At 36.5% G+C, this 27,033-nt stretch overlaps 1 protein-coding gene across 1 annotated transcript; it reads right to left on the bottom strand.

Annotated features, from left to right (window-relative positions):
• Positions 1 to 3,200: 3,200 nt before the first annotated feature.
• LOC132555992 (pre-mRNA-splicing factor CWC22 homolog) lies at positions 3,201 to 4,076 on the bottom strand. Its single transcript, XM_060220380.1, has 2 exons — positions 4,039 to 4,076; positions 3,201 to 3,867 (listed from the first exon to the last, which is right to left on the bottom strand). Exons 1-2 carry the CDS (start codon positions 4,074 to 4,076, stop codon positions 3,201 to 3,203), a joined length of 705 nt encoding a protein of 234 aa, XP_060076363.1.
• Positions 4,077 to 27,033: the final 22,957 nt, after the last annotated feature.

The raw sequence follows: 27,033 nt of genomic DNA, 5'->3' as shown, positions 1-27,033 counted from the left end.
ATCTAGGCCCTAGGCATCAATGAACAGTCCATGAAGGACGAAACGGCTGCATGATGCAGTTTAATTCATTGTTTGGCGCTATTGTATCTGACTGTAAAGTTGTATCAAAAGGTGCCTTTGAGTTGCCCTTTGACCTCTGAAGCTCACGAAGGACCTTAATTTTTAACGTAATAGGCGACAGGGGAAAATCCAGAGCAATCTAAAGAAATACCATAATCTAGACGAAGAGATGAATATCTGATAATTTTAGGAGAGGACCAAGACTATTACGATTAGGGCAAACCTCGGGCATTAATAATCCACCAACACTGTCAATGGTACATTATTGTTTATGAACCGTCACAAAAATATTTTACAGAAATGTATCCGAACGATAAGTCTTTGTGTGTCAATTATCGCGGGATTTCTGCATACAAATCAATGAGAGAGGGCCAAGATATGGTAAATTAATAGACAATACAGTCGAACTTTGTTATTTCGAAGTCGATGGGACCGTTGGATAATACATCCGAGTATTCCATTTAAGTGAGATCGAATGTTGTGTGAAAAGTTTGGAGGGGACAGACGAATTAAAGGGATCTTCGAGTTCTACAAGGTCGAGATAACGAGATTCGAGTGTATATTGCGAAAATACCAAAATGACCGGTTGAATCGGGATGGTAAACGTCAATCTACCTTACCAACGACAACTCTATGCTTATCAAGGTATATCGAACACATGTAACTCTCTCCAAATACCCATATTGCTTTGTCTGCTTCGAGTTCAGTCATTGTACTTTAACAGTCTAAATATGAAGAGAAAAAATCTGGACAATTTTCTTCCGATTTCGTCTCGAAAACAAGCAGGACGTTGTCAAAAAATCCATCACAAACACTGCATGTATTTTTGACAGCTCATTTAAAATGACACTTATGATTTATTCTGTAGAATTTCAGATTTTAAGCTGTCTGATCAGTCCGAAACATTTTAAGTGATTGATATATTCCATGCTGCACGTGCTGTGAACTTCACTTCCAAGGTCACCCATAACAGGGCGTGCTCTACCTCTTGAAGTATGCATAAGGAAGAGTAAACCTATTTCAAGCTTATTCTAGATTTGCACTAGACTACCTTTTTACACACTGATAAATGTTAAGTTCTTTAATCTAACTTTACCATTATTGTTTGTCAATAAACCTAGTTTATTATTGAAAATAAGCGATTTTCCCTAGCTGTCCGGTATGATAGAATAAGCGATCTTTCCCTAGTTGTCCGGTTAGGTAGAATAAGCGATCTTTCCCTAGCTATCCGGTGGGGTAGAATAAGCGATCTTTCCCTAGTTGTCCGGTGGGGTAGAATAAGCGATCTGTCCCTAGCTGTCCGGTAGGATAGAATAAGTGATCTTTCCCTAGCTGCCCGGTGGGGTAGAATAAGCGATCTTTCCCTAACTGCCCGGTGGGGTAGAATAAGCGATTTCTCCCTAGCTGTCCGGAGGTGTAGAATAAGCGATCTTTTCCTAGCTGTCCGGTGGGGTAGAATAAGCGATCTCTCCCTAGCTGTCCGGAGGGGTAGAATAAGCGATCTTTTGTGCTAAATCGAGATATTTCTCTTTGCTCTTAAGTGAAATCATAGATCATCCCTGATCCAATTTGTGGTGTCTATACAGGGAGAGAGCTCGATAATTTCATTGCTACATCCTTTGTTCTTTATTTCCGATAAACCTAAGCACCCCCGGATTGTCTAATGATAGAGTCACTAGACCACAGGAAGTACCATCCTGTTATAGATTTGTGACAGTCACCCAACATTTGACCTATAAATGAACCCTTGTGGACTTTCCTTATAACATATACTGATACAGGGCGTTTTTTCTTTCTTACTTTTTTTTTCTTTTCTTTCTTTTGTATCAATGTATACTGGGTAATTTTTACCCCCGTAAAATTTCACCCTTTTCATCCATGAACAGTGAGACGAATCTGAGATTGGGACGAAATTTTATGACATCAACATAACCCTTTATAAAATCATATATATCAGGCGAATTCTTGCATAAGTGTAAAAAGGCGAAATTAACCAGAGTATTATGTATTATGTTGGGTGAAATATTTATCTCTTGAAATCAACACGCTACCACTGTATATGATAGGTAAGTGTTTGTTATGGAAATCCACGGTCCTAAATCATTATAAACAGACAGCGATGAAGTGTCCCGACACACCGATAGGAGAGTTTATATATACAGTAAATATCGCCGGAAAAACTCCGGAAAACCAATTATTATCATTACAGCTAATGCTCAAAGATATTAACTTCTCCATGGCCGAAAGATTTCTGTAATTGAAAGCAACAGGAAGTAATAATATAACCATACACTTTGATGGCAAAATAAATATGTTAAACCAATTAGAAATGGTAGCTGAAGTTAAAAATAATAAAGAGAAATTCATTTGATTGATTTTTTTTTACAAATGGGTCCAAACGTTTCTAAGTTTTATTGATATCGTTATGCTGTACAGTCTTCCCAATCGTTTGAAGTGATATTCCATTTCTATAAAAAAAATAACGAACTTGATTTTGAAAACAGATTATGTTTGTAGTTTGTTCTACAGTGAGGTGGATCTACCGCTGATAATGACTGTAGCAGACAAAGCCAAGCCTCGTCAGTAGGCGCGGTATCTGTACCAACGATATCAGTACACAACGCAGAGCCTTTTTATATGACGTGATCGTTTCGCCATAATTATGTACATTCGGTGCGTTTCCGGGATTTATTTATCTACCTCCGATTCTTTAATGTCCTCAACTTAAATAAGAAAAGAATTTGGCGATCACTTCACGTGGAACTTTCACCATTTCTAAATTGAATTCGAATTCCTTCTTTCCTCGTGCCTTCGCTTTTTCGTTCTCTGGTGCCTTCGTCTTTCGTTCTAAATTCCTTCGAGTATTCGCCTGTATTTTCCCATTCCGTCATGTCTTTCCGTCTGTTTTTCGTCATTTCCTCGTGTATTCGTCTTTCACTCATTGGCTTTTTTTCATCTCGTCGTACTTTCGTCTTTCCTTCCACATTTCCTCGTAACTTCACCTTTCTTTTCTCATCCGTCGTAACTTAGTCTTTTTTTCTCATCCCCTTGTATCTTCGTCTTTCATTCCTTATCCCATCGTGCCTTTGTCTTTCATTCCCTCGTAAATTTGTCTTTCTTTTTCCCATCTTCTCGCGCCTTCATTTTTCTTTTCGCATTCCCTCGTTCCTTCTGCTGTTTTTGCACACATCCTCGTCCCTTCTGCCGTTTTTACACACCTCCTCGTCCCTTCTGCTATTTTTACACACCTCCTCGTCCCTTCTGCTGTTTTTGCACACCTCCTCGTTCCTTCTGCTGTTTTTGCACACCTCCTCGTCCCTTCTGCTATTTTTGCACACCTCCTCGTCCCTTCGGCTGTTTTTGCACACCTCCTCGTGCCTGCTGTTTTTGCACACCTCCTCGTCCCTGCTGTTTTTGCACACCTCCTCGTGCCTTCTGCTGTTTTTGCACACCTCCTCGTCCCTTCTGCTGTTTTTGCACACCTCCTCGTCCCTGCTGTTTTTGCACACCTCCTCGTCCCTTCGGCTGTTTTTGCACACCTCCTCGTCCCTGCTGTTTTTGCACACCTCCTCGTCCCTTCGGCTGTTTTTGCACACCTCCTCGTCCCTTCGGCTGTTTTTGCACACCTCCTCGTCCCTGCTGTTTTTGCACACCTCCTCGTCCCTTCGGCTGTTTTTGCACACCTCCTCGTGCCTGCTGTTTTTGCACACCTCCTCGTCCCTGCTGTTTTTGCACGCCTCCTCGTGCCTTCTGCTGTTTTTGCACACCTCCTCGTCCCTTCGGCTGTTTTTGCACACCTCCTCGTCCCTGCTGTTTTTGCACACCTACTCGTCCCTTCGGCTGTTTTTGCACACCTACTCGTCCCTTCGGCTGTTTTTGCACACCTCCTCGTCCCTGCTGTTTTTGCACACCTCCTGGTATCTCCGTCTTTTTTCTCAGGTCTTCATTTCCTTCTTCCTGTCTTCCTCATGCCGTTACTCCTTCCTTCTGATCGTCTTAATCATTCCCTCCGTCATTTTTTTTATATCTATCTGCTGTTCTGTTCGTATGTGTCCTCGTTCCCTAACCTTAGTTTTGTCGTTCCCTGACCTTCTTGTGTTAACTTGTTACATCATCCCCATACTGTTCAATCTGTTTCCTTTCTTTCATTAACGTACTTTGATTTATTATGTTGCCACTGTGCCGTTGTATCACACTGAAGGAAGCGAAACAGCCAGAATTAATCGTTGTAGCTAATTTAAGCACTATTTTACCATTAACAATTACGTTAAATTGAGTTAAGTAACCTGATATCACTTGATGCCGTCTGCAATAAGACCTCGATACAAACATCGCTGTTAATTCGTCGTTCTTGTCCTCGTCATTTTTTGGATCAGTTTAGGTCTAAATTGTTGAGTATGAGGCGTATCAGAAAATACATATGGAGACATTCTTACCATTTTTTTTTGAAAATGAAACTATCTTTCCGCCTGTAAATGAAATTACATATCTTAATACTACATTTTCCTCAGCAAAACTCAATAACACAAAACATGAAATGAGTTTACCAATTAGATAACGGGGAACGATGTAACGGTATAATTACGAAATCTTCCTGGTAAAAAAACACCGTATTTGTCTGTTTTTCTTGTGAGGGTACTTGTACATACAGGAAATCAATTGCATGAAACGCCATAAAACTTTCTCAACCTCCTCTCTCTCTCTCTCTCTCTCTCTCTCTCTCTCTCTCTCTCTCTCTCTCTCTCTCTCTCTCTCTCTCTCTCTCTCTCTCTCTCTCTCTCTCTCTCTCTCTCTCTCTCTCTCTCTCTCTCTCTCTCTCTCTCTCTCTCTCTCTCTCTCTCTCTCTCTCTCTCTCTCTCTCTCTCTCTCTCTCTCTCTCTCTCTCTCTCTCTCACTCTCTCTCTCTCTCTCCCCCCTCCATCTTTGTCGTTGCAGTTACGTCGTGTGTTGGTCATAATTACCTGGGCACATGGACAAAATGATGAATCTGACAGCTTCTGGCAGCTTATCTTTTAGGAAGACAAAATAAGAATGTGGTGAAAATAAATGTTTATTTTCCATCATCATCTTTTTTATTTCGTATTTGTTGCTTCACTTCCCGCTTCATTCTCCCGATATCATTGCAACCATTACAGAGTACAATTTGAATTTCAGAAACAAATCTCACTTGTCAATTTCACTTATCGATTAGGACTTATCCCTAATTGTAAAATCTTCCCAAAGTTCCATGGCCACAGAATTTCTACAAGGTATAGTAGCTTGTTTATATTGTATATATTTAATACTTTTAGCGTATATCTATAAAACACTAAGACTCAACACTTTTCCTGCTCAATGGAGGATTTTTCATCTATGATTGTTACTCCACTATTAAAATTGGAAAATTCTGATGACACCTCGTTTTAATGGTATTGTGACGTCATGGAAAAGGAAGTTAAAAAGATCTCTATTATTTCAATTCTTCCCCCTATTTCTCAAACTTAGACCGGTGCGCGAGAACTGGCACTGATACAAACAAACCTGAGTTAACAGCTGATCTCGCAGTCTTAATGATGTAGGTAATTCACTTTCTGTATGTAATTAACCGTCTTTTATCTTACTTCATTATCTTGGTTGTAACAAATCAAATATTTCCCTAATGGACCGGAAGTCGTTATCATTGTTGATTTATTATGTAAATAAAGGTTTGGCCATTAAGGGAACAATACAAACTGCACTATAAAACTGGCCCATCTGGTGTGATGCTAAATTAATATTCTCTGCACTAATTTTAAATAGCTTTTCTGTACAGGTCTTTCCAATTAGACGTGAGTATTCTTATTAGCGTCACAAAGTAAATTCTCACAAGAAAACCATACCATAGAAACATGTGTTCTTTTCTAGTTATGTATTTTAAGATCTTTTCTTTTCATTAAATTACAGATCAGTAGATGTTTTGAAAACTGGAGCTATTATTGACAGAGATATAATCCACGGACAGAGGTTAGTGTCGACAGAAATATAATCTACCGACAGAGGTTAGTGTCGACAGAGATATAATTTACCGACAGAGGTTAGTGTCGACAGAGATATAATTTACCGACAGAGGTTAGTGTCGACAGAGATATAATTTACCGACAGAGGTTAGTGTCGACAGAGATATAATCCACGGACAGAGGTCAGTGTTCTACAGAATATGCTAATGTTCTAAAGAATAGGTTAATATTCTACAGAACAGGTTAATGTTCTACAGAATAGGTTAATGTTCCACAGAATAGGTTAATGTTCTACAGAATAGGTTAATGTTCTACAGAATAGGTTAATGTTCTACAGAATAGGTTGATGTTCTACAGAACAGGCTAATGTTCTACAGAATAGGTTAATGTTCTACAGAATAGGTTGATGTTCTACAGAACAGGTTAATGTTCTACAGAATAGGTTAATGTTCTACAGAATAGGTTGATGTTCTACAGAACAGGCTAATGTTCTACAGAATAGGTTGATGTTCTACAGAATAGGTTGATGTTCTACAGAATAGGTTGATGTTCTACAGAATAGGTTAATGTTCTACAGAACAGGTTAATGTTCTACAGAATAGGTTAATGTTCTACAGAATAGGTTAATGTTCCACAGAATAGGTTGATGTTCTACAGAATAGGTTGATGTTCTACAGAATAGGTTGATGTTCTACAGAATACGTTAATGTTCTATAGAACAGGAATGTTCTACAGGTTAATGTTCTACAGAATAGGTTAATGTTCTACAGAATAGGTTAATGTTCTACAGAACAGGTTAATGTTCTACAGAATAGGTTAATGTTCCACAGAATAGGTTGATGTTCTACAGAATAGGTTAATGTTCTACAGAATAGGTTAATGTTCCACAGAATAGGTTGATGTTCTACAGAATAGGTTGATGTTCTACAGAATAGGTTAATGTTCTACAGAATAGGTTAATGTTCCACAGAATAGGTTGATGTTCTACAGAACAGGCTAATGTTCTACAGAATAGGCTAATGTTCTAAAGAATAGGTTAATATTCTACAGAACAGGTTAATGTTCTACAGAATAGGTTAATGTTCCACAGAATAGGTTGATGTTCTACAGAATAGGTTGATGTTCTACAGAATAGGTTAATGTTCTACAGAATAGGTTAATGTTCTACAGAATAATGTTCTACAGAATAGGTTGATGTTCTACAGAATAGGTTAATGTTCCCACAGAATAGGTTGATGTTCTACAGAATAGGTTGATGTTCTACAGAATAGGTTAATGTTCTACAGAATAGGTTAATGTTCCACAGAATAGGTTGATGTTCTACAGAATAGGTTAATGTTAGGTTATTCTACAGAATAGGTTAATGTTCTACAGAATAGGTTAATGTTCCACAGAATAGGTTGATGTTCTACAGAATATGCTAATGTTCTACAGAATAGGTTAATGTTCTACAGAATAGGTTAATGTTCTACAGAATAGGTTAATGTTCTACAGAATAGGTTGATGTTCTACAGAATAGGTTGATGTTCTACAGAATAGGTTAATGTTCTACAGAACAGGTTAATGTTCTACAGAATACGTTAATGTTCTACAGAACAGGTTAATGTTCTACAGAATAGGTTGATGTTCTACATGTTCTACAGAACAGGTTAATGTTCTACAGAATACGTTAATGTTCTACATATGTTGTTCTACAGAATAGGTTAATGTTCTACAGAATTCTACAGAATAGGTTAATGTTCTACAAAATACGTTAATGTTCTACAGAATAGGTTAATGTTCTACAGAATAGGTTGATGTTCTACAGAATAGGTTGATGTTCTACAGAATAGGTTAATGTTCTACAGAATAGGTTAATGTTCTACAGAATAGGTTAATGTTCTACAGAATAGGTTGATGTTCTACAGAACAGGTTAATAGGTTAATGTTCTACAGAATAGGTTGATGTTCTACAGAACAGGTTAATGTTCTACAGAATACGTTAATGTTCTACAGAACAGGAATAGGTTAATGTTCTACAGAATAGGTTGATGTTCTACAGAATAGGTTAATGTTCTACAGAATAGGTTGATGTTCTACAGAATAGGTTAATGTTCTACAGAATAGGTTGATGTTCTACAGAACAGGTTAATGTTCTACAGAATACGTTAATGTTCTACAGAATAGGTTAATGTTCTACAGAATAGGTTGATGTTCTGCGAAAAAGTTAATGTTCTACAGAATACGTTAATGTTCTACAGAATATGCTAATGTTCTACAGAACAGGTTAATGTTCTACAGAATACGTTAATGTTCTACAGAATATGCTAATGTTCTACAGAATAGGTTAATGTTCTACAGAATAGGTTGATGTTCTACAGAATAGGTTAATGTTCTACAGAATACGTTAATGTTCTACAGAATAGGTTAATGTTCTACAGAATACGTTAATGTTCTACAGAATATGCTAATGTTCCACAGAATACGTTAATGTTCTACAGAATACGTTAATGTTCTACAGAATAGGTTAATGTTCTACAGAATACGTTAATGTTCTACAGAATAGGTTAATGTTCTACAGAATACGTTAATGTTCTACAGAATAGGTTAATGTTCTACAGAATACGTTAATGTTCTACAGAATACGTTAATGTTCTACAGAATAGGTTAATGTTCTACAGAATACGTTAATGTTCTACAGAATAGGTTAATGTTCTACAGAATACGTTAATGTTCTACAGAATACGTTAATGTTCTACAGAATATGCTAATATTCTACAGAACAGGTTAATGTTCTACAGAATACGTTAATGTTCTACAGAATATGCTAATGTTCTACAGAACAGGTTAATGTTCTACAGAATAGGTTAATGTTCTACAGAATAGGTTGATGTTCTACAGAATAGGTTAATGTTCTACAGAATACGTTAATGTTCTACATCGTATTCCGGTAGGGTTTGGGTTGTATATACAATATCATTAACCTTGTTTATAAGGTTAAAAACACGTTACAAGTTAATCTTGTTTTCTATGTAACAACAAATAAGAAATAAAAGTAAGAAAAATAACTGTTTTCTGTAGATTTCAATCAGCTATAAAATAAATACAAACAAAGAATGCTTTGTCTGTCTTCTAAAGTAACTGAATTTGGAAATTAGAATAAAAAAGCTTAAAATGATATCAATTTTAAACCAATTTCAATAAAACATATCTTTATATTAACGCTATCCATGTCAGCTGTGCCTAACTATAGGCCGTTCAATTATCGTCCAACGTTTTAACAAAGGTATTGGAATGGACGCATTTTGTTGACAGTTTTTATCCACAGGACAAACAGGTCAGTTAGATAGTTAAGGTGTCAGAGACAAAATGAGAGATTTCTGTTAATGAATGTCTGTGCCAACACTGGCCGTTTCAGACAGAAAATACAACAGGACCGAGTATCGTTTCTTCTCGACATTGGATGCCAAACGCGAGCTATTGGCTAGCCTAAAGGCGAACGCTCCGGTATGACAGCGAAAGGATTGAGAAAAAAGTGAGTCAGACTTTTGCCAAGAGGATGATGCTGGGTGTCCTTCTCAGGACCACAATAGGCAAATTACCGACATGTCAGCTTTAATCTGTGTCCATACCGTCCTCCCAGGAAACGGAATCGCTTGTGAAAATAAAGCTTTTGTTATCAAAGGGCCTGCTAAGTTGTAGTGTGTAGGTCCGACTCCCCCTGTAGTTTGATTGAATTAGCCTCGCGCCGCCGAGTTGGATTAGCGGCTATATGCCCCATCTCCATGGCATGGTGTCAGAATCGCACATGTCGTTCTGTACCCTGTATTATAGATTCCCTCTGTCTTCTTAACTGTCCGATCTCGTGGACTTGTATCAATCTCCTCTGAAGTTACATAAAGCACAGGGGATTGACAATTAATGTGATAGTTACACTTTCCCAATACTTGAAAACCTCTTTATAGCGCCTGACCAAATACGCCACTCAGATGAATAAGGTAGAGACTAACTGTTGGATGTTTGTCCAATAAAACACCCTTCTTCTGTCCGTATGTGAACTTTTTTGAATTCCGTGAAATTTGATAAATAAAAAAGACAAAACAGAAATTCAATTACGATTTGTATTGAACGTTCTGAAGTAAATAAGAAAATATATGACAATGTTGAATCACAGTTGATAACAATACAAGCGGGACCGTAAACACAACAAGGTTAATACGTTCTCCACAAGAAAAACCGAAAAAAGGTTCCGGAAGGATACTAATTTTCTGCCACCACACGTGGCACCCGTCTTGGCGTTTCCTGTCGGCGTACGGTTACGGTTGATAGATCTATTTTTATCTTAAAGACGTCATCTTAAAGAAAGTTGGAGGAATCAAATGTGACGTCACGATCAATGGCAGAACTAGATACAGTTGTTCTACATGGTATTCCGGTAGATATACTTTGAAACATTGATTTTTTTTATTAAAGTAAAAATGGTTTTCATTTCGATAACATATTCTTTTGAAGACAGATATGTAGTACTCTGTCTGGTAAAATAAGGATTTTTCCTGCATCAACTTCGACAACGACATCAATATTTTACAGTCAATTTTTATACCTGCTGCCATAACATGCTTATTTCAACAAAGTAACAGAGGTTGTGCGGGCCAAAATGGACATTTCTATACAGGGTTCTGAGTGTAGTGAAAAGTCTATGAATCAAATCATACATCAGTGGTACTACATCATACAGCTCTTTCGTCCCTCTAGGACTCGTCAGTGATGCTACGTCATACAGCTCTTTGCCCCTCTAGAACTCGTGGGCGATGCTAGATCATACAGCTCTTTCGTCCTTCTAGGACTCGTCAGTAATGCTACATCATACAGCTCTTTCGTCCTTCTATGACTCGTCTGTAATACCACATCATAAATCTCTCTCGTCCTTCAAGGGCTCGTTTTTGATGCTTAGGCCTAAATTGTGAAGTCGAATGAAAAATGATGACTTACAAAAATCTAAATAAATCGACCGAAACAAATAAGAAGAACTGATTATGACCGCTTTAAGTGCAATTCAAGGTTACATCTGTATATCCTGAACCAGATGGTTATTCGTAAGAAATAAGGCGTAGACTTCACATTTACTGAAAATAGTCATATAGACAGATCCAGCCTCCAACCCAAGATAATAAAAATTCGTGACTTAATCTTCTGAATTATCCCATTAACTAATAGTCTAATATTCTGTATATTTTTTTATCATATCAGTTTTAAGAGCGTTTCACATCGTCGCCATTTTTATTATTAAATAATGCCATGTTACATGTGTCGATAATCCGAATGACTATCACATGCAATCTGTGAACATCACGACAGTGCCCTGTAGCCGGACGGACAGAAGGACAGATAGATAACCAGACAGACTAATCATTGTTCCGGTGCCTTAGCACCAGAGGGTCCACCTAATTACGGTTGTGCGTGTAGTAGTTGATTAGTTCCCACTCGTTGTCGTTGATCGCGTGTGAAGAACGCGCGTTGGTAAGTTTTGTTAGTTTAACTGAACAGAGGGTGTCATGACTGAAATTAACACAATTTTGCTGTATTGGTGAATGTTGTTTATTTATCCCACATAAGCCCGTAGGGTCAAAATATAAACTTTAATTCAGAGAAGTAAGCTTATCACAGGACAATAATATAAAAAATTGATCATACACTAGTTCAATAGATTCGGCTGGACATGGGCTTATTACTGGATAAAATGGTACTACTGGACTTCACTTACTCTTAATTAAATCTCAAGTAAAACTTTCCAACGGAGAAAAAAAATAGAGAAAACAGCTTATTTAAATTGTTGCTAATAGTTTATACTTATTAGAATACATATGAACTCATTTTAATCTTCGTCACAAGTCAATAACATTTCAAACCGTTTTCTGTCTATCGAAGTCTTAGAACGGATAAAACATACAAGAAAACATTTCGCTGCCAAACATCAGTTCCCTGGTGTTTTAAAATCAGTAATTACCTCCGTAGCTTTTAACAACTGTTACCTTCCAATATTCCTGTAAACGAAGACATCCAGCCTCAAGTTATTTCTGTTTACGTCATCATAATTAGTTACAAAGTCTCAAGTTACTGGTGTTAACGTCATCACAATTAGTTACAACGTCTCAAGTTACTGTGTTACCGACATCACAATTAGTTACAAAGTCTCAAGTTACTGTGTTACCGACATCACAATTAGTTACAAAGTCTCAAGTTACTGTGTTACCGACATCACAATTAGTTACAACGTCTCAAGTTACTGGTGTTACCGTCATCACAATTAGTTACAAAGTCTCAAGTTACTGTGTTACCGACATCACAATTAGTTACAAAGTCTCAAGTTACTGTGTTACCGACATCACAATTAGTTACAAAGTCTCAAGTTACTGGTGTTAACGTCATCACAATTAGTTACAACGTCTCGAGCTACTGGTGTTACCGTCATCACAATTAGTTACAAAGTCTCAAGTTACTGGTGTTAACGTCATCACAATTAGTTACAACGTCTCGAGCTACTGGTGTTACCGTCATCACAATTAGTTACAACGTCTCGAGCTACTGGTGTTACCGACATCATGATTAGCTAACAAGACCTAAATATACTGATGTTCCTTACATAGTAATTAACTAACAAGACCTAAATATACTGATGTTCCTTACATAGCAATTAGCTAACAAGACCTAAATATACTGATGTTCCTTACATAGCAATTAGCTAACAAGACCTAAATATACTGATGTTCCTTACATAGCAATTAGCTAACAAGACCTAAATATACTGATGTTCCTTACATAGCAATTAGCTAACAAGACCTAAATATACTGATGTTCCTTACATAGCAATTAGCTAACAAGACCTAAATATACTGATGTTCCTAACATAGCAATTAGCTAACAAGACCTAAATATACTGATGTTCCTTACATAGTAATTAACTAACAAGACCTAAATATACTGATGTTCCTTACATAGCAATTAGCTAACAAGACCTAAATATACTGATGTTCCTTACATAGCAATTAGCTAACAAGACCTAAATATACTGATGTTCCTAAATATACTGATGTTCCTTACATAGCAATTAGCTAACAAGACCTAAATATACTGGTGTTCCTCCATAGCAATTAGCTAACAAGACCTAGATATACTGATGTTCCTAACATAGCAATTAGCTAACAAGACCTAAATATACTGATGTTCCTTACATAGCAATTAGTTAACAAGACCTAAATATACTGATGTTCCTTACATAGCAATTAGCTTCGAAATCATTACCTATATTTTTTCCACTATGTAGAAATAGAACTCAATGTAACCGACTGTGTCCAGATAAACGGCACGTTGTGTTCTATATTTTGGGATTTCACTTGTCATGACATAAACTGGTATATTTATTAGATAGAAATCCTCAATTTAGATGTGGTAGTTTGATTTGCTTCGCGACCGATCCCTCCATAAGATCACATACATGCACGTTCTGAAACGGGCTTAAGAGGAAATCTGGACTGTTCTAATCAAATCCATTCCACATGACGGATCCTGAAATATACATGCACGTTGGATGACTACCAGACGTTCAGCACTTAAACGTATATAACATCTGTCCAGTTTAAGGTTTCGCAATCTACATCGCGAACTCGGGGCTAAAAAGTAGGCATATTCGCTTCCAAAAAATCAAGCCCCATTTGGCATAATAACATACATCGATATGAATTTTAGAAACTGTCGTTCTGATCAGTTTAAATTTAGTTTATAAATCTAAACATCAGGCCTATTTTTTACTGAATGTATTGTGTACCTTATAACAGACAAGCTCTATAGTACAGTAATTTTACATAGTATCACCGAGTCACCCCATTCCTCCAGGTTTGTCGCAATCTAATGCCACGTTCTGGTTTATTTAGGTATCGGCAAGGTTCAAAATATACACTTGACATTGTTATTACCCAAAACTGAAATGTATAAAATTGTTGATTTGTTAGCTGGATGCACCTGCCTACTTTTCCTGTGGGTCCTAGGTTTCATGATTTAGGTTCATGGCCTCGCTGACGAGTCTGACGACGAGGAGGAATCAGCTGTATCTATATTTGTATTGAATAGTGTTATTCACGTGTGTGTCTTTTAGCAGTCTTACGAACCCTTCAAGATGCTTGAGGACCGAAAACGAGGACTTCCAGCAAGGAATTTAAGTTTTAATCAACTTCTCGTAGAAATAATAGAAATACATATATAATATATGGAAAAAATCTGTGTGTATTACACTAAACAATTTAAAGGTTTCCTTTACCATTGTGTGGATGTTAAACCAGTCCAGTCTATCGGTTCTATTCTCTAAATACAAAATATGAATAGATAGTGAATTGGCGTAAAGTCTTACACACAAATGCTAACTAATCCCATTAAAACTAGAGATAAGATCACTTTAAACATATTTATCAAACATTGGCGGCTCTTTGCTTTTCCAAAATCGTTTGATAAGGACTCAAATGGAAAAGATTTCACCATTTATCATATCAATACAGTCGTGTTTCAGCCAATTTGCCTTGGAGGACTTTGCTGATACTGTATATAGATCTGTCAAACGTTTACAAACTGAATAAAACCTTTACCGATTTATTTGATAAACAAAATGAATTTGGTACATTTTTATGCAATCACTCTAATAGTTTGATTGTACAAAACACAAGTGAAGGGCACTTTTCAATGCAACGTCTAAATTATGAATAGTATAAGCTAGATGATAAATTAAACTACAGCATGCAGTTGTTTCAAAACATCGGAAATAAGACTGAGACTGAGTAAGATTAATAAGGTAGTTTTAATTCTTAATGTTTCTCAATAAAACATATTAGAGGGGTTAAAGTAGCATGAGAGATGTAGTAAACACGTGAGGTGTAGTAAACACATGAGGTTTAGTAAACACGTGAGGTGTAGTAAACACATGAGGTTTAGTAAACACGTGAGGTGTAGTAAACACGTGATGTGTAGTAAACACGCGAGGTGTAGTAAACACGTGAGGTGTAGTAAACACATGAGGTTTAGTAAACACGTGAGGTTTAGTAAACACGTGAGGTGTAGTAAACAGGTGAGGTGTATTAAACACGTGAGGTGTAGAAAACATGTGATGTGTAGTTAACACATGAGGTGTAGTAAACACGTGATGTTTAGTATACACGTGATGTGTAGTAAACACGTAATGTGTAGAAAACACGTGAGGTGTAGTAAACACGTGAGGTTTAGTAAACACGTGAGGTGTAGTAAACACATGAGGTTTAGTAAACACGTGAGGTGTAGTAAACATGTGAGGTTTAGAAAACACGTGAGGTGTAGTAAACACGTGAGGCGTAGTAAACACGTGAGGTGTATTAAACACGTGAGGTGTAGAAAACATGTGATGTGTAGTAAACACATGAGGTGTAGTAAACACGTGATGTTTAGTTTACACGTGATGTGTAGTAAACACGTAATGTGTAGTAAACACGCGGGGTGTAGTAAACACGTGAGGTGTAGTAAACACATGAAGTTTAGTAAACACATGAGGTGTATTAAACACGTGAGGTGTAGTAAACATGTGAGGTGTAGTAAACACACGAGGTGTATTAAACACGTGAGGTGTATTAAACACATGAGGTGTATTAAACACGTGAGGTGTAGTAAGCACATGAGGTGTATTAAACACTTGAGGTGTAGTTAACACGTGAGGTGTAGTAAACACACGAGGACGGGGACGCACATCCAACTTCAATGATTACAGCAGTACTAACACACTCGTTCATAAGGATGTCACTTCCGGTGTCACAATGAAGCGAACCACACGATTCTACATCAACAACAATGTTATTTTTCAATAGGATCAAATCAGTTTTCAACTCTGTCATTTTAAAACAGACATTTTATCATTTATAAACGACCCCTACATCATTAATTTAGCGAGTTTATTATTTTTAATCGACCCAGACATCATGAATTTAGCGATTTTATCATTTATAAATGACCCTGACATCATGAATTGAGCGATTTTATCATTTATAAATGACCCCGACATCATGAATTTAGCGATTTTATCATTTATAAATAACCCCGACATCATGAATTTAGCGATTTTATCATTTATAAATAACCTAGACATCATGAATTTAGCGATTTCATCATTTATAAATAACCCCGACATCATGAATTTAGCGATTTTATCATTTATAAATAACCTAGACATCATGAATTTAGCGATTTCATCATTTATAAATAACCCCGACATCATGAATTTAGCGATTTTATCATTTATAAATAACCCCGACATCATGAATTTAGCGATTTTATCATTTATAAATAACCTAGACATCATGAATTTAGCGATTTCATCATTTATAAATAACCCCGACATCATGAATTTAGCGATTTCATCATTTATAAATAACCCCGACATCATGAATTTAGCGATTTTATCATTTATAAATAACTCCGACATCATGAATTTAGCGATTTTATCATTTATAAATAACACCGACATCATGAATTTAGCGATTTTATCATTTATAAATAACCCCGACATCATGAATTTAGCGAGTTTTCGCGGAAGTTGTTTAATATTCTAAAGCCCCCAACGATCAGCCGTAATCTTTAATTATGACATGTAAAATTGTGCTGAGACAAGAATGTACACTGATCTTGATTTTACATCTCAAAAGCCTTTATAATTATTTCAAGTCAATACGTAAATAAATGAAGTCTCTGATAACAGGAAAACTAGTCAGGAGTAAAAAAGCAAAATATCATAAAAAAAACGTGAAAGAGCCAGTCATGATGGCTTCTTAAACGGCAATACTTAACTCTGTATAAACAAAATTTAACAGTGGAGAGTTTTACGCTTGAATATTTAGATATTTGAAAGAGTTCAAATAACAAAAACGTTTGATTGAAAGAAAGCTTTACTTTAGAAATATAGTCTGAATAATATAGTTTTCTGAGTAAATTGTGTAATGTGTAGGTCTGTGTGTTCTCAACAGAAACCGTGTTCTGTGTGAACCAAGTTAGCTGTCAATCATTTGACATATCTAACCAAACCATGAAACACCTAACTGTGCGTACTTTATAGTAATCGTGATGTGGTTACTGTTGTCACAAAGATATGTTCACATATATTTCTCCTCCAAGTCACCCCTAGTCTTTCTCGACACAGACACATGTTGATAGCATGAATGTAGCGCACGTGTCAATGAGGGCACGAGACCACCTGCGTAGAGATCGTCGAGTATACCTACGGTGTTCAGAAACATATTTGTTACACAATTCCATTGCCTGGTGCCTCCCACCACGTCATCGAAAACGGGAACCTCTTTCACATGTAACCTCGACAGGTTGGACATTGCTTGAAATACGGATTCAGAAAAAAACACGTTTCTTTTTGTACTTTGTATCATTTTTGAAGATTTTGAAGTTTTTAACTTTTAAATATTTGACCTTTGGCCTTTTGAATCACTGATGAGTCACAGAAGACCCATTCAGCTTATTTCTTCATTTTTGAGACAAATACAAATATATCCTTAATTGATTAGGATAGCATGTGTACCGTCTTTTGTACAATTTTATAAATATTATGTCAATAGCTGTGATTTATTTCGTCACCTAATCGTGGATATACAATGATAAAAATGTTGATGGTGTATTCTCCGTTAACCTTCCCGTATAAGGATCGATTTACTAGTCAAACAGTGTAGACTAAAATTTAAAGCCTAGATTTCTGACTGACGATTTAAGGGCCTGGAATTTCGTGAGATTTCTGACCGACGATTTAAGGCCTAGAATTTCGTGAGATTTCTGACCGACGATTTAAGGCCTAAAATTTCTTGAGATTTCTGACCGACGATTTAAGGCCTAGAATTTCGTGAGATTTCTGACCGACGATTTAAGGCCTAGAATTTCGTGAGATTTCTGACCGACGATTTAAGGCCTAAAATTTCTTGAGATTTCTGACCGACGATTTAAGGCCTAGAATTTCGTGAGATTTCTGACCGACGATTTAAGGCCTAGAATTTCTTGAGAAATGTCTGACTGACGATTTAAGGCCTAGAATTTCGTGAGATTTCTGACCGACGATTTAAGGCCTAGAATTTCGTGAGATTTCTGACCGACGATTTAAGGCCTAGAATTTCGTGAGATTTCTGACCGACGATTTAAGGCCTAGAATTTCGTGAAATGTCTGACCGACGATTTAAGGCCTAGAATTTCTTGAGAAATGTCTGACTGACGATTTAAGGCCTAGAATTTCGTGAGATTTCTGACCGACGATTTAAGGCCTAGAATTTCGTGAGATTTCTGACCGACGATTTAAGGCCTAGAATTTCGTGAAATGTCTGACCGACGATTTAAGGCCTAGAATTTCTTGAGAAATGTCTGACTGACGATTTAAGGCCTAGAATTTCGTGAGATTTCTGACGATTTAAGGCCTAGAATTTCTTGAGAAATGTCTGACTGACGATTTAAGGCCTAGAATTTCGTGAGATTTCTGACCGACGATTTAAAGCCTAGAATTTCTTGAGAAATGTCTGACTGACGATTTAAGGCCTAGAATTTCGTGAGATTTCTGACCGACGATTTAAGGCCTAGAATTTCGTGAAATGTCTGACCGACGATTTAAGGCCTAAAATTTCTTGAGAAATATGACCGACGATTTAAGGCCTAGAATTTCGTTATATTTCTGACCGACGATTTAAGGCCTAGAATTTCTTGAGATTTCTGACCGATGATTTAAGGCCTAGAATTTCGTGAAATTTAAGGCCTAGAATTTCTTGAGAAATGTCTGACTGACGATTTAAGGCCTAGAATTTCGTGAAATGTCTGACCGACGATTTAAGGCCTAAAATTTCTTGAGAAATATGACCGACGATTTAAGACCTAGAATTTCGTTATATTTCTGACCGACGATTTAAGGCCTAGAATTTCTTGAGATTTCTGACCGATGATTTAAGGCCTAGAATTTCGTGAAATGTCTGACTGACGATTTAAGGGCTAGAGTTTCTTGAGAAATATGACCGACGATTTAAGGCCAAGAATTTCGTTATTTTTCGCACCGACGATTTAAGGCCTAGAATTTCTTGAGAAATCTGACCGTCGATTTAAGGCCTAGAATTTCGTGAGAAATCTGACCGACGTTTTAAGGCCTAGAATTTCGTTATTTTTCGCACCGACGATTTAAGGCCTAGAATTTCATGAGAAATCTGAATGACGATTTAAGGCCTAGAATTTTGTTAGATTTTAATATACTGAATATAACCGAATTTTGCCATTTTTTAATTTGTCGATTTCAGAACATTTAATTTTAACCATAGTTACGTAATTTAAGAAAGACTACAATATAAATCTTTTTCTTGCATCTGAAAAATCCAGATAAGAGTAAATATTTGATCAATAAATTTGAGATGATACTGTGAAACCATATATTTTCGTGAGGCTCAAATTTCGCGATTTTCCAAAATTTATTATTCATCGGCACTTAATATCGCGCATTAATCTCGCTCAGAAATACCACCTACTACTATTCCATGTAAAATCATTGATCTGTTTATCATTTCGTGGACATAAAAATTCACTGGTCCAATACTTATTTGTACAGGTACCAAAGAGTTAAACGAAAATAATTCCCCCACAAAAATGAATTATTTTACAGTAGGTACCCATACTTTCTTGTTTCCTGGATGACAATGCATGGTGTTACATGTTGTCCAGTAGTCAGGTCATTGACCAGTCGTATCACTACAAAATAACTGCGTAATGTTAGACCTGTGTTGTATCTTGTACCATATACAAACAATCTTTTTTACTATCTAAATGTATAATTTACAAACAAGAAAGTAAGCAATATTTCATATTCTTTTTTTATTCAAGTCATTCTTTTAATTTCAGTGATTTCAACGTAAAGGAAAATTAATATCGTCTACAAATCTTTACAATCTAATCCATTTAAAAAGCAAATTTCGATATCCAGTCGAGAATGGTTTTCTTTTCCAGTCCAGAATTTCCGAGCAACCGTACATTAAATAGTGTTGTAAACGTCAGAATAATGCTTGGCAGATATTACAGCGATTAAACAGCCCAGAGACGACAGCAACAACTCCTAATCAAAAACGAATCTATCACATTCCAGATATTTCATTAATCGTTAGTCATTAGTGAAGCTGGTTTGCAAACATGTCAAAATCCGACGTCTTTTTGAGGTGTCTGTCTTGTCTTAAATCATTAGCGATAGATGACGGTTACGATGAGTGTGTGGATGATTGTGTTTGATAAGGGCGGGCACAGAAACGGATACATTTGGCTGACCACGTTCGCTTGTCATTCATACACTCTGTATATCTATCAACAACCAAGTATTTATCTTTCTTATTTACCTTCGGACGGTTGTATATCAGAAGATGATAGGCCACGGTCATATTCCTAATAATTTATCATAACAGAAATTCTGCCTCGCTAATCTATCTCGTTCCTCAGTTGCCAAACGTCTGTCATTCAGTCATTGTATGAGGAATCCGTTTGAGACAAAGTTAATCGATTGCTGCTATCGAAACCAAACGTAGAAACTGGCCACGTTCGTCTTCACCACATGAACTGACCTCCTCGGGTCATTCTAATCATATTTTACGTCTTTAAATTCCGCACTATGAACGACCGCCTCCCGTGAGGTTTTCGTACAAACGTTCTGGTCGCTGATTTCAAATGAAAAATATCATGATTTAATGTGAAAAATTTTCTAGTCGTAAATTGTACATTAATCAACACGTCGCTTAAATGTGTGTTTTTTTTAATTCTTTAACTTGTGTCTATTGTGTCTAAATTTAAATATGAATAAAATTGTCACAAAGATTAACTGTATTAAGAATTCTATAATTACACTTAAAAAGGATTTCTCTACAAACACTATATATATTTCATTTATTAGGCCTATACTAGAATATTCATATATTGTCTGTGATCATTTACCAAGTTGATTATGAAAACATCCAGATTGAAGCTGCGAGAATTGTTACGGGTGTTAAGGAATTATCAAGTATAAGTTTACTTTATAAAGATCTGCGCTGGGGATATTTATCTTAACAACGGGAAAAACATAAAACCCTAGTTTTATAAATCACCACTATACTTGTCTAATTTAGTCCCAGACAAAATATCCGATAGTCATTTTACAAGAAACTCAAATAATTTACTTTCAATTAATTGTAGAACTCAGTTATCCTTAACTGAAGACATTCGTTAAAATCTAAATTCATTTACAAAAAGATGAGGTAGTAGTCCCTCATTACTTTAACAATGGTAGCGGACCCCTTCAAATATTACATGATTACGACTTAAATGTTGTAACTTAAAACGGCATTTTTATATAAGAAATCTAGTGGAAAGCTCACTATGTAGTGACGGTTTCCATGAAAGTATTTTACCGTTTCTTATCATCATGTAGTAATTATACCACAATGAGACAATCAGACTACACCTAGATATCAATCTTCTTACTGGGAAAATGTTAGATACTGTAGACAACTACTGTAGACAACAAATGTTAGATACTGTTGACAACAAATGTTAGATACTGTAGACAACAAATGTTAGATACTGTAGACAACTACTGTAGACAACAAATGTTAGATACTGTAGACAACAAATGTTAGATAATGTAGACAACAAATGTTAGATACTGTAGACAACAAATGTTAGATACTGTAGACAACTACTGTAGACAACAAATGTTAGATACTGTAGACAACAAATGTTAGATACTGTAGACAACAAATGTTAGATACTGTAGACAACAAATGTTAGATACTGTAGACAACAAATGTTAGACAGACAACAAATGTTACTGTAGACAACAAATGTTAGATGTTACTGTAGACAACAAATGTTAGATACTGTAGACAACTACTGTTAGATACTGTAGACAACAAATGTTAGATACTGTAGACAACAAATGTTAGATACTGTAGACAACAAATGTTAGATATTGTAGACAACAAATGTTAGATACTGTAGACAACAAATGTTAGATACTGTAGACAACAAATGTTAGATACTGTAGACAACAAATGTTAGATACTGTAGACAACAAATGTTAGATACTGTAGACAACTACTGTAGACAACAAATGTTAGATACTGTAGACAACAAATGTTAGATACTGTAGACAACAAATGTTAGATACTGTAGACAACTAAATGTTTAGATACTGTAGACAACTACTGTAGACAACAAATGTTAGATACTGTAGACAACAAATGTTAGATACTGTAGATAACAAATGTTAGATACTGTAGACAACAAATATTAGATACTGTAGACAACAAATGTTATATACTGTAGACAACTAATGTAGACAACAAATGTTAGATACTGTAGACAACAAATTCAGATTTTCTTAACTGTTCAAAATTAAATTAAATCAACTTAAGCGTTTTGTTTAACATAGCCCTACACTTTTTGTAGTGAGTGCTTATTTGTGTGGAACGGGCTTAGTATCAGTTGGAAAACTTGTGCCCATCCTTTATGTATATTTCTATGCAATAAAATATGTTTAAATCAATTTGTGTGGAATCTGTGGTAACAACAGTCGATTTTTGATACACGATACCATTGCGTACTGTAACTTGTACTTGGCCACAAATATCAATTACGGAGTCATTTCCTTTGTATATTATGTATTCTACAATCTATCATATTCACCACATTTATAAATTATGTCGAATTGTTAAATTAAATCTTTATCATGATGTGCGGAAGGTGTTTCCAGACCTGAAGTTCCATTTACTGTTGTATGTACTCGGGAAAGAAATTAACATAAGCTCGTAGCTTGTTTTCCCAAAATGCAAAATATGTCTGTTTATTTTGCTGTTATATTGAATAAAATATTGTTTAAACTAAATATAATGCATCTCTTAAATATTTGTTGCTGGTGTTAAACCGTACTGAATGAACCGCATTTTTAGAAAATATTAAACAATAATAAGGATTTAAAATTTCAACACAAAGTTAATTACTTATAATTGAAATTTGGAAAAAAATCACTTTAGCATACATCTGATAATCACGGAGTCAGATCTTTTTTCTTTGAACGCGAGTGAAAGCAACCGATCTGATTCACTGTTGTTTTATCGATAGAGAGGGTAAGTGCTGTTAAACAAGCGTATGTTATATACAATACAGAAGTGAATAAAACATGTTTTCAGCGAGATATATATATAACATCCAACCAGCGCCCGCAAGCGAATCATTTCAATTCAAAATCATTAATACAACACATGATTCTGTATTATAGTTTCACTTACTGTGTATCAAGTTGGAGTTGTAGAAGATTTCAACTTGTGTTATAAAATGAAACCCATTTAGAATATATTCAAAATGCTTGTAAACAACAGTATATTATACAAATGTGAATGATACTTTCCAAAATTAAAATTATTTCCTTTGATGAAAATGACACCATCGGGTGTAGGAGCATCAAACATGCCTTGTACATCACGGGTGGCGAGGGCCGTGGTGGTCGAGAGGTTGAGGCGTCTGACCGTCTACATCACTATAGTTCCCACCTCTGGGTCACGGGTGGGCACTACGTGGGGGCACGTGCCAGGTACTTGCCGCACATGAGTGGTTCTTCTCCGGAAATTTTCCTCCACCATCCAAACCTGGCATGTCCTTAAATGACTCCGGCTGTTAATATGACGCTTGGCAGCAATAAACAAGTAAATAAATAGTGTACAATATCACGTGATAGAATAGGGACTATTACCGAGACAAAGGAATCATTTTCGATAGAGTTGTTATATATTGTGAACAGTATCTATAATCTTGATATAATACAAAAATCTTATCATATATTTATTGTGTCATTTCAGGTGACCAAGTCATACAGTTCGCAACACGGGTAATAACAGTATTGTGACGTCCTAAATAATCCACGTTCTGATCATGTTACAGTTGTCTCGGTAGTGGAAACAAAACCGTCGATTTGAAGAAAGTATTTGTCATGAAGGAATTCATTGGAAAATTTTAGCTGATTTTTTCTTCAGAAATGTGAGTTTCATCAAAGTGAATCTTTACTCCTGCCTATGTGATATAAATATTTGTAATTCACACGATATGATATTTGTATACGCCATTCGCCTTTAATTAGAACTTGTTTGATAAACTCGGTTTTACATCGACGTCCATTTACTATTTATTTCTACACAATACAGGACATAATTAACAAATCCCATGTCTACAGCCACGGATAACTGGTAATTTCTAACTGTTATGATAGATTGGTAACACGGTGTCTGTGATGTAGTAAAACTCCAACATAGACCAGAAGTGGACCATTTGATGTTCTACTATCAACTGTCTGAGAACCGTGTTTTATTTCACGAAAATGAAAAAAAGAGTAATAAATAAATATGATACTAACGAAGGAAGGAAGTTATTAACTCCTGTCCAGGCCTAAGAACTCACGATCTACGCCACCCAAACGTCAACCCAAGAAACCTGGCAACTTCCTAGCCAACTACACCATCCCGACGCCCCCATCCCCCCGAACTACACCATCCCGACGCCCCCATCCCCCCGAACTACACCATCCCGAATCCCGCCTCCCCTCCCCCACCTAAAAAAAGGATGTTTGGGAGTTGTAGTGACAGACGGCTGGAAATCCTTCGCATAGCCATATAGATGGATACGAATTTTACAAACATTTATATACAAAAGTGATGTAATGGACGATCGAGCGTCAAGAGTGACCAAGGAAATACTTTCCTGTAAATAGCACCACTTTAAGCAGGATTTAACGCATGTTGGTTTCATATTAACAGGTTGTTTCCAATATTAAGCTTTTCACCTGTTTGATGCTCGTTAGTGAGCCTGGTGGTGCCGTTGTGTGATATGAAGCTGGACGTATTTGATGCTCGTTAGTATGCCTGGTGGTGCCGTTGTGTGATATGAAGCTGGACGTATTTGATGCTCGTTAGTATGCCTGGTGGTGCCGTTGTGTGATACGAAGCTGGACGTGTTTGATGCCCGTTAGTGTGCCAGGTGGTGCCGTTGTGTGATACGAAGCTGGACGTGTTTGATGCCCGTTAGTGTGCCAGGTGGTGCCGTGGTGTGATATGAAGCTGGACGTGTTTGATGCCCGTTAGTGTGCCAGGCGGTGCCGTTGTGCGATATGAAGCTGGACGTGTTTGATGCTCGTTAGTATGCCTGGTGGTGCCGTTGTGTGATATGAAGCTGGACGTGTTTGATGCCCGTTAGTGTGTCTGTTGGTGCCGTTGTGTGATATGAAACTGGACGTGTTTGATTCTCGTTAGTGTGCCAGGTAGTACCGTTGTTCTTATTTTAGGAACTAGACCTTACTGATCCTGACTGACCAAGATTTACAAGGCATGTGATTCCTGGTGTTTATCTCTTAACACCTTCAGGGGCCACCGAGTCAATGTGTTACCGAGGTAGCTAAAGCACGTGCTCTGGCGTTGAACTTTTTTTTTCTCTCTTTTTTTTTAAATCTTCACATTTATGTCCATGAAACTCATATGATATTGATACAGTTTGAATAATGTGTGAGCAATGCGAACTCTGTTATTTATCAACTGAACAAGGACGTCTGGAGGACTGTGACATCCACAGCACAGAATCGATCGGACTGTAACAGGCTGTGTTTAGGAGGAAAATAACAGGTTTTTTGACATATCAGCACAAGAAATCATGTAGAACCCAGAATTAGTATGTCAATATCATCGTAGAAGTGATTGACAATTTATTGTCCTCAGCCGCCTAGAAATTAATCGATCGATATATGAGCGTCTATTTCTCTCACGGATGTGAAACTGATTATCCTACAACTTAGTGTTAGTCGGGTCGACACTAACTATAATATGTTAGCTGTGAATTGGTATTCGATTGTATTTATATCGACGTAACAAACTAAACACTTTTTCTACAACAGCTAAACAATTTGTCAAAACAATTCATATAAAGAATGTGACTTACATACAATGTGTTTTAAATCTGATAATCAAATTGTAAGACCATGAAAAAGGTTTACAGGAATCCCCAATCTGCAAAAGCTATCCGTGGTAACATTCTACAACAACTATCCGTGGTAACATTCTGCTAAAGCTATCCGTGGTAATATTCTACTACAACTATCCGTGGTAATATTCTACAACAACTATCCGTGGTAACATTCTACTAAAGCTATCCGTGGTAACATTCTGCTAAAGCTATCCGTGGTAATATTCTACTACAACTATCCGTGGTAATATTCTACAACAACTATCCGTGGTAATATTCTGCTAAAGCTATCCGTGGTAACATTCTGCTAAAGCTATCCGTGGTATTATTCTACAACAACTATCCGTCGTAATATTCTGCTAAAGCTATCCGTGGTAACATTCTGCTAAAGCTATCCGTGGTATTATTCTACTACAACTATCCGTGGTAATATTCTACAACAACTATCCGTCGTAATATTCTACAACAACTATCAACTACAACTATCCGTGGTAATATTCTACAACAACTATCCGTGGTAATATTCTACTAAAGCTATCCGTGGTAATATTCTACTACAACTCTCCGTGGTAATATTCTACTACAGCTATCCGTGGTAATATTCTGCTAAAGCTATCCGTGGTATTATTCTACTACAACTCTCCGTGGTAACTACAACCATCCGTGATCATTATTTTTTCATCTACTCGTGTTAAAAGTTCAGAAATGTTTGTGACTATAGCTTATAATGGTTATTTGTGGTATGATCGATCTCCACTTTTCGTTACCGCAGTCAACTGCGTTTTTAATTGTTTCCGCTTTTATTTTCCTTCATCAGGGATCTGGATCTCCAGACATTAAAATTTCGGTATTAAGAAATTAATTTTAAATTCAGTATTCCAGCGAAGATTTTTATACAGACATGGATTTCATCCAAGAGATTTCCGTTTTTGCTTGGCCAACAATTTATGATGACGACGCGATGTCTCTCTTA

The sequence above is a fragment of the Ylistrum balloti genome, unplaced genomic scaffold, assembly GCF_031769215.1.
Source record: "Ylistrum balloti isolate Yb309-2 unplaced genomic scaffold, AGI_CSIRO_Ybal_v1 Utg370538, whole genome shotgun sequence".
Lineage (NCBI taxonomy): Eukaryota > Metazoa > Mollusca > Bivalvia > Pectinida > Pectinidae > Ylistrum > Ylistrum balloti.
Note: the sequence above shows the minus strand (reverse complement) of the source record. Positions and strands in the feature narration are given on the sequence as shown.

What these genes read in the sequence shown, in the direction of transcription:
- LOC132555992 (XM_060220380.1), bottom strand. Translation starts at nt 4,076, where the DNA reads ATGACGGAGGGAATGATTAAGACGATCAGAAGGAAGGA. An exon ending in AAGACGATCAGAAGGAAGGA is followed by an intron (nt 3,868 to 4,038) that starts GTAACGGCATGA and finishes CAAAAACAGCAG; the next exon opens with GGACGAGGAGGTGTGCAAAA.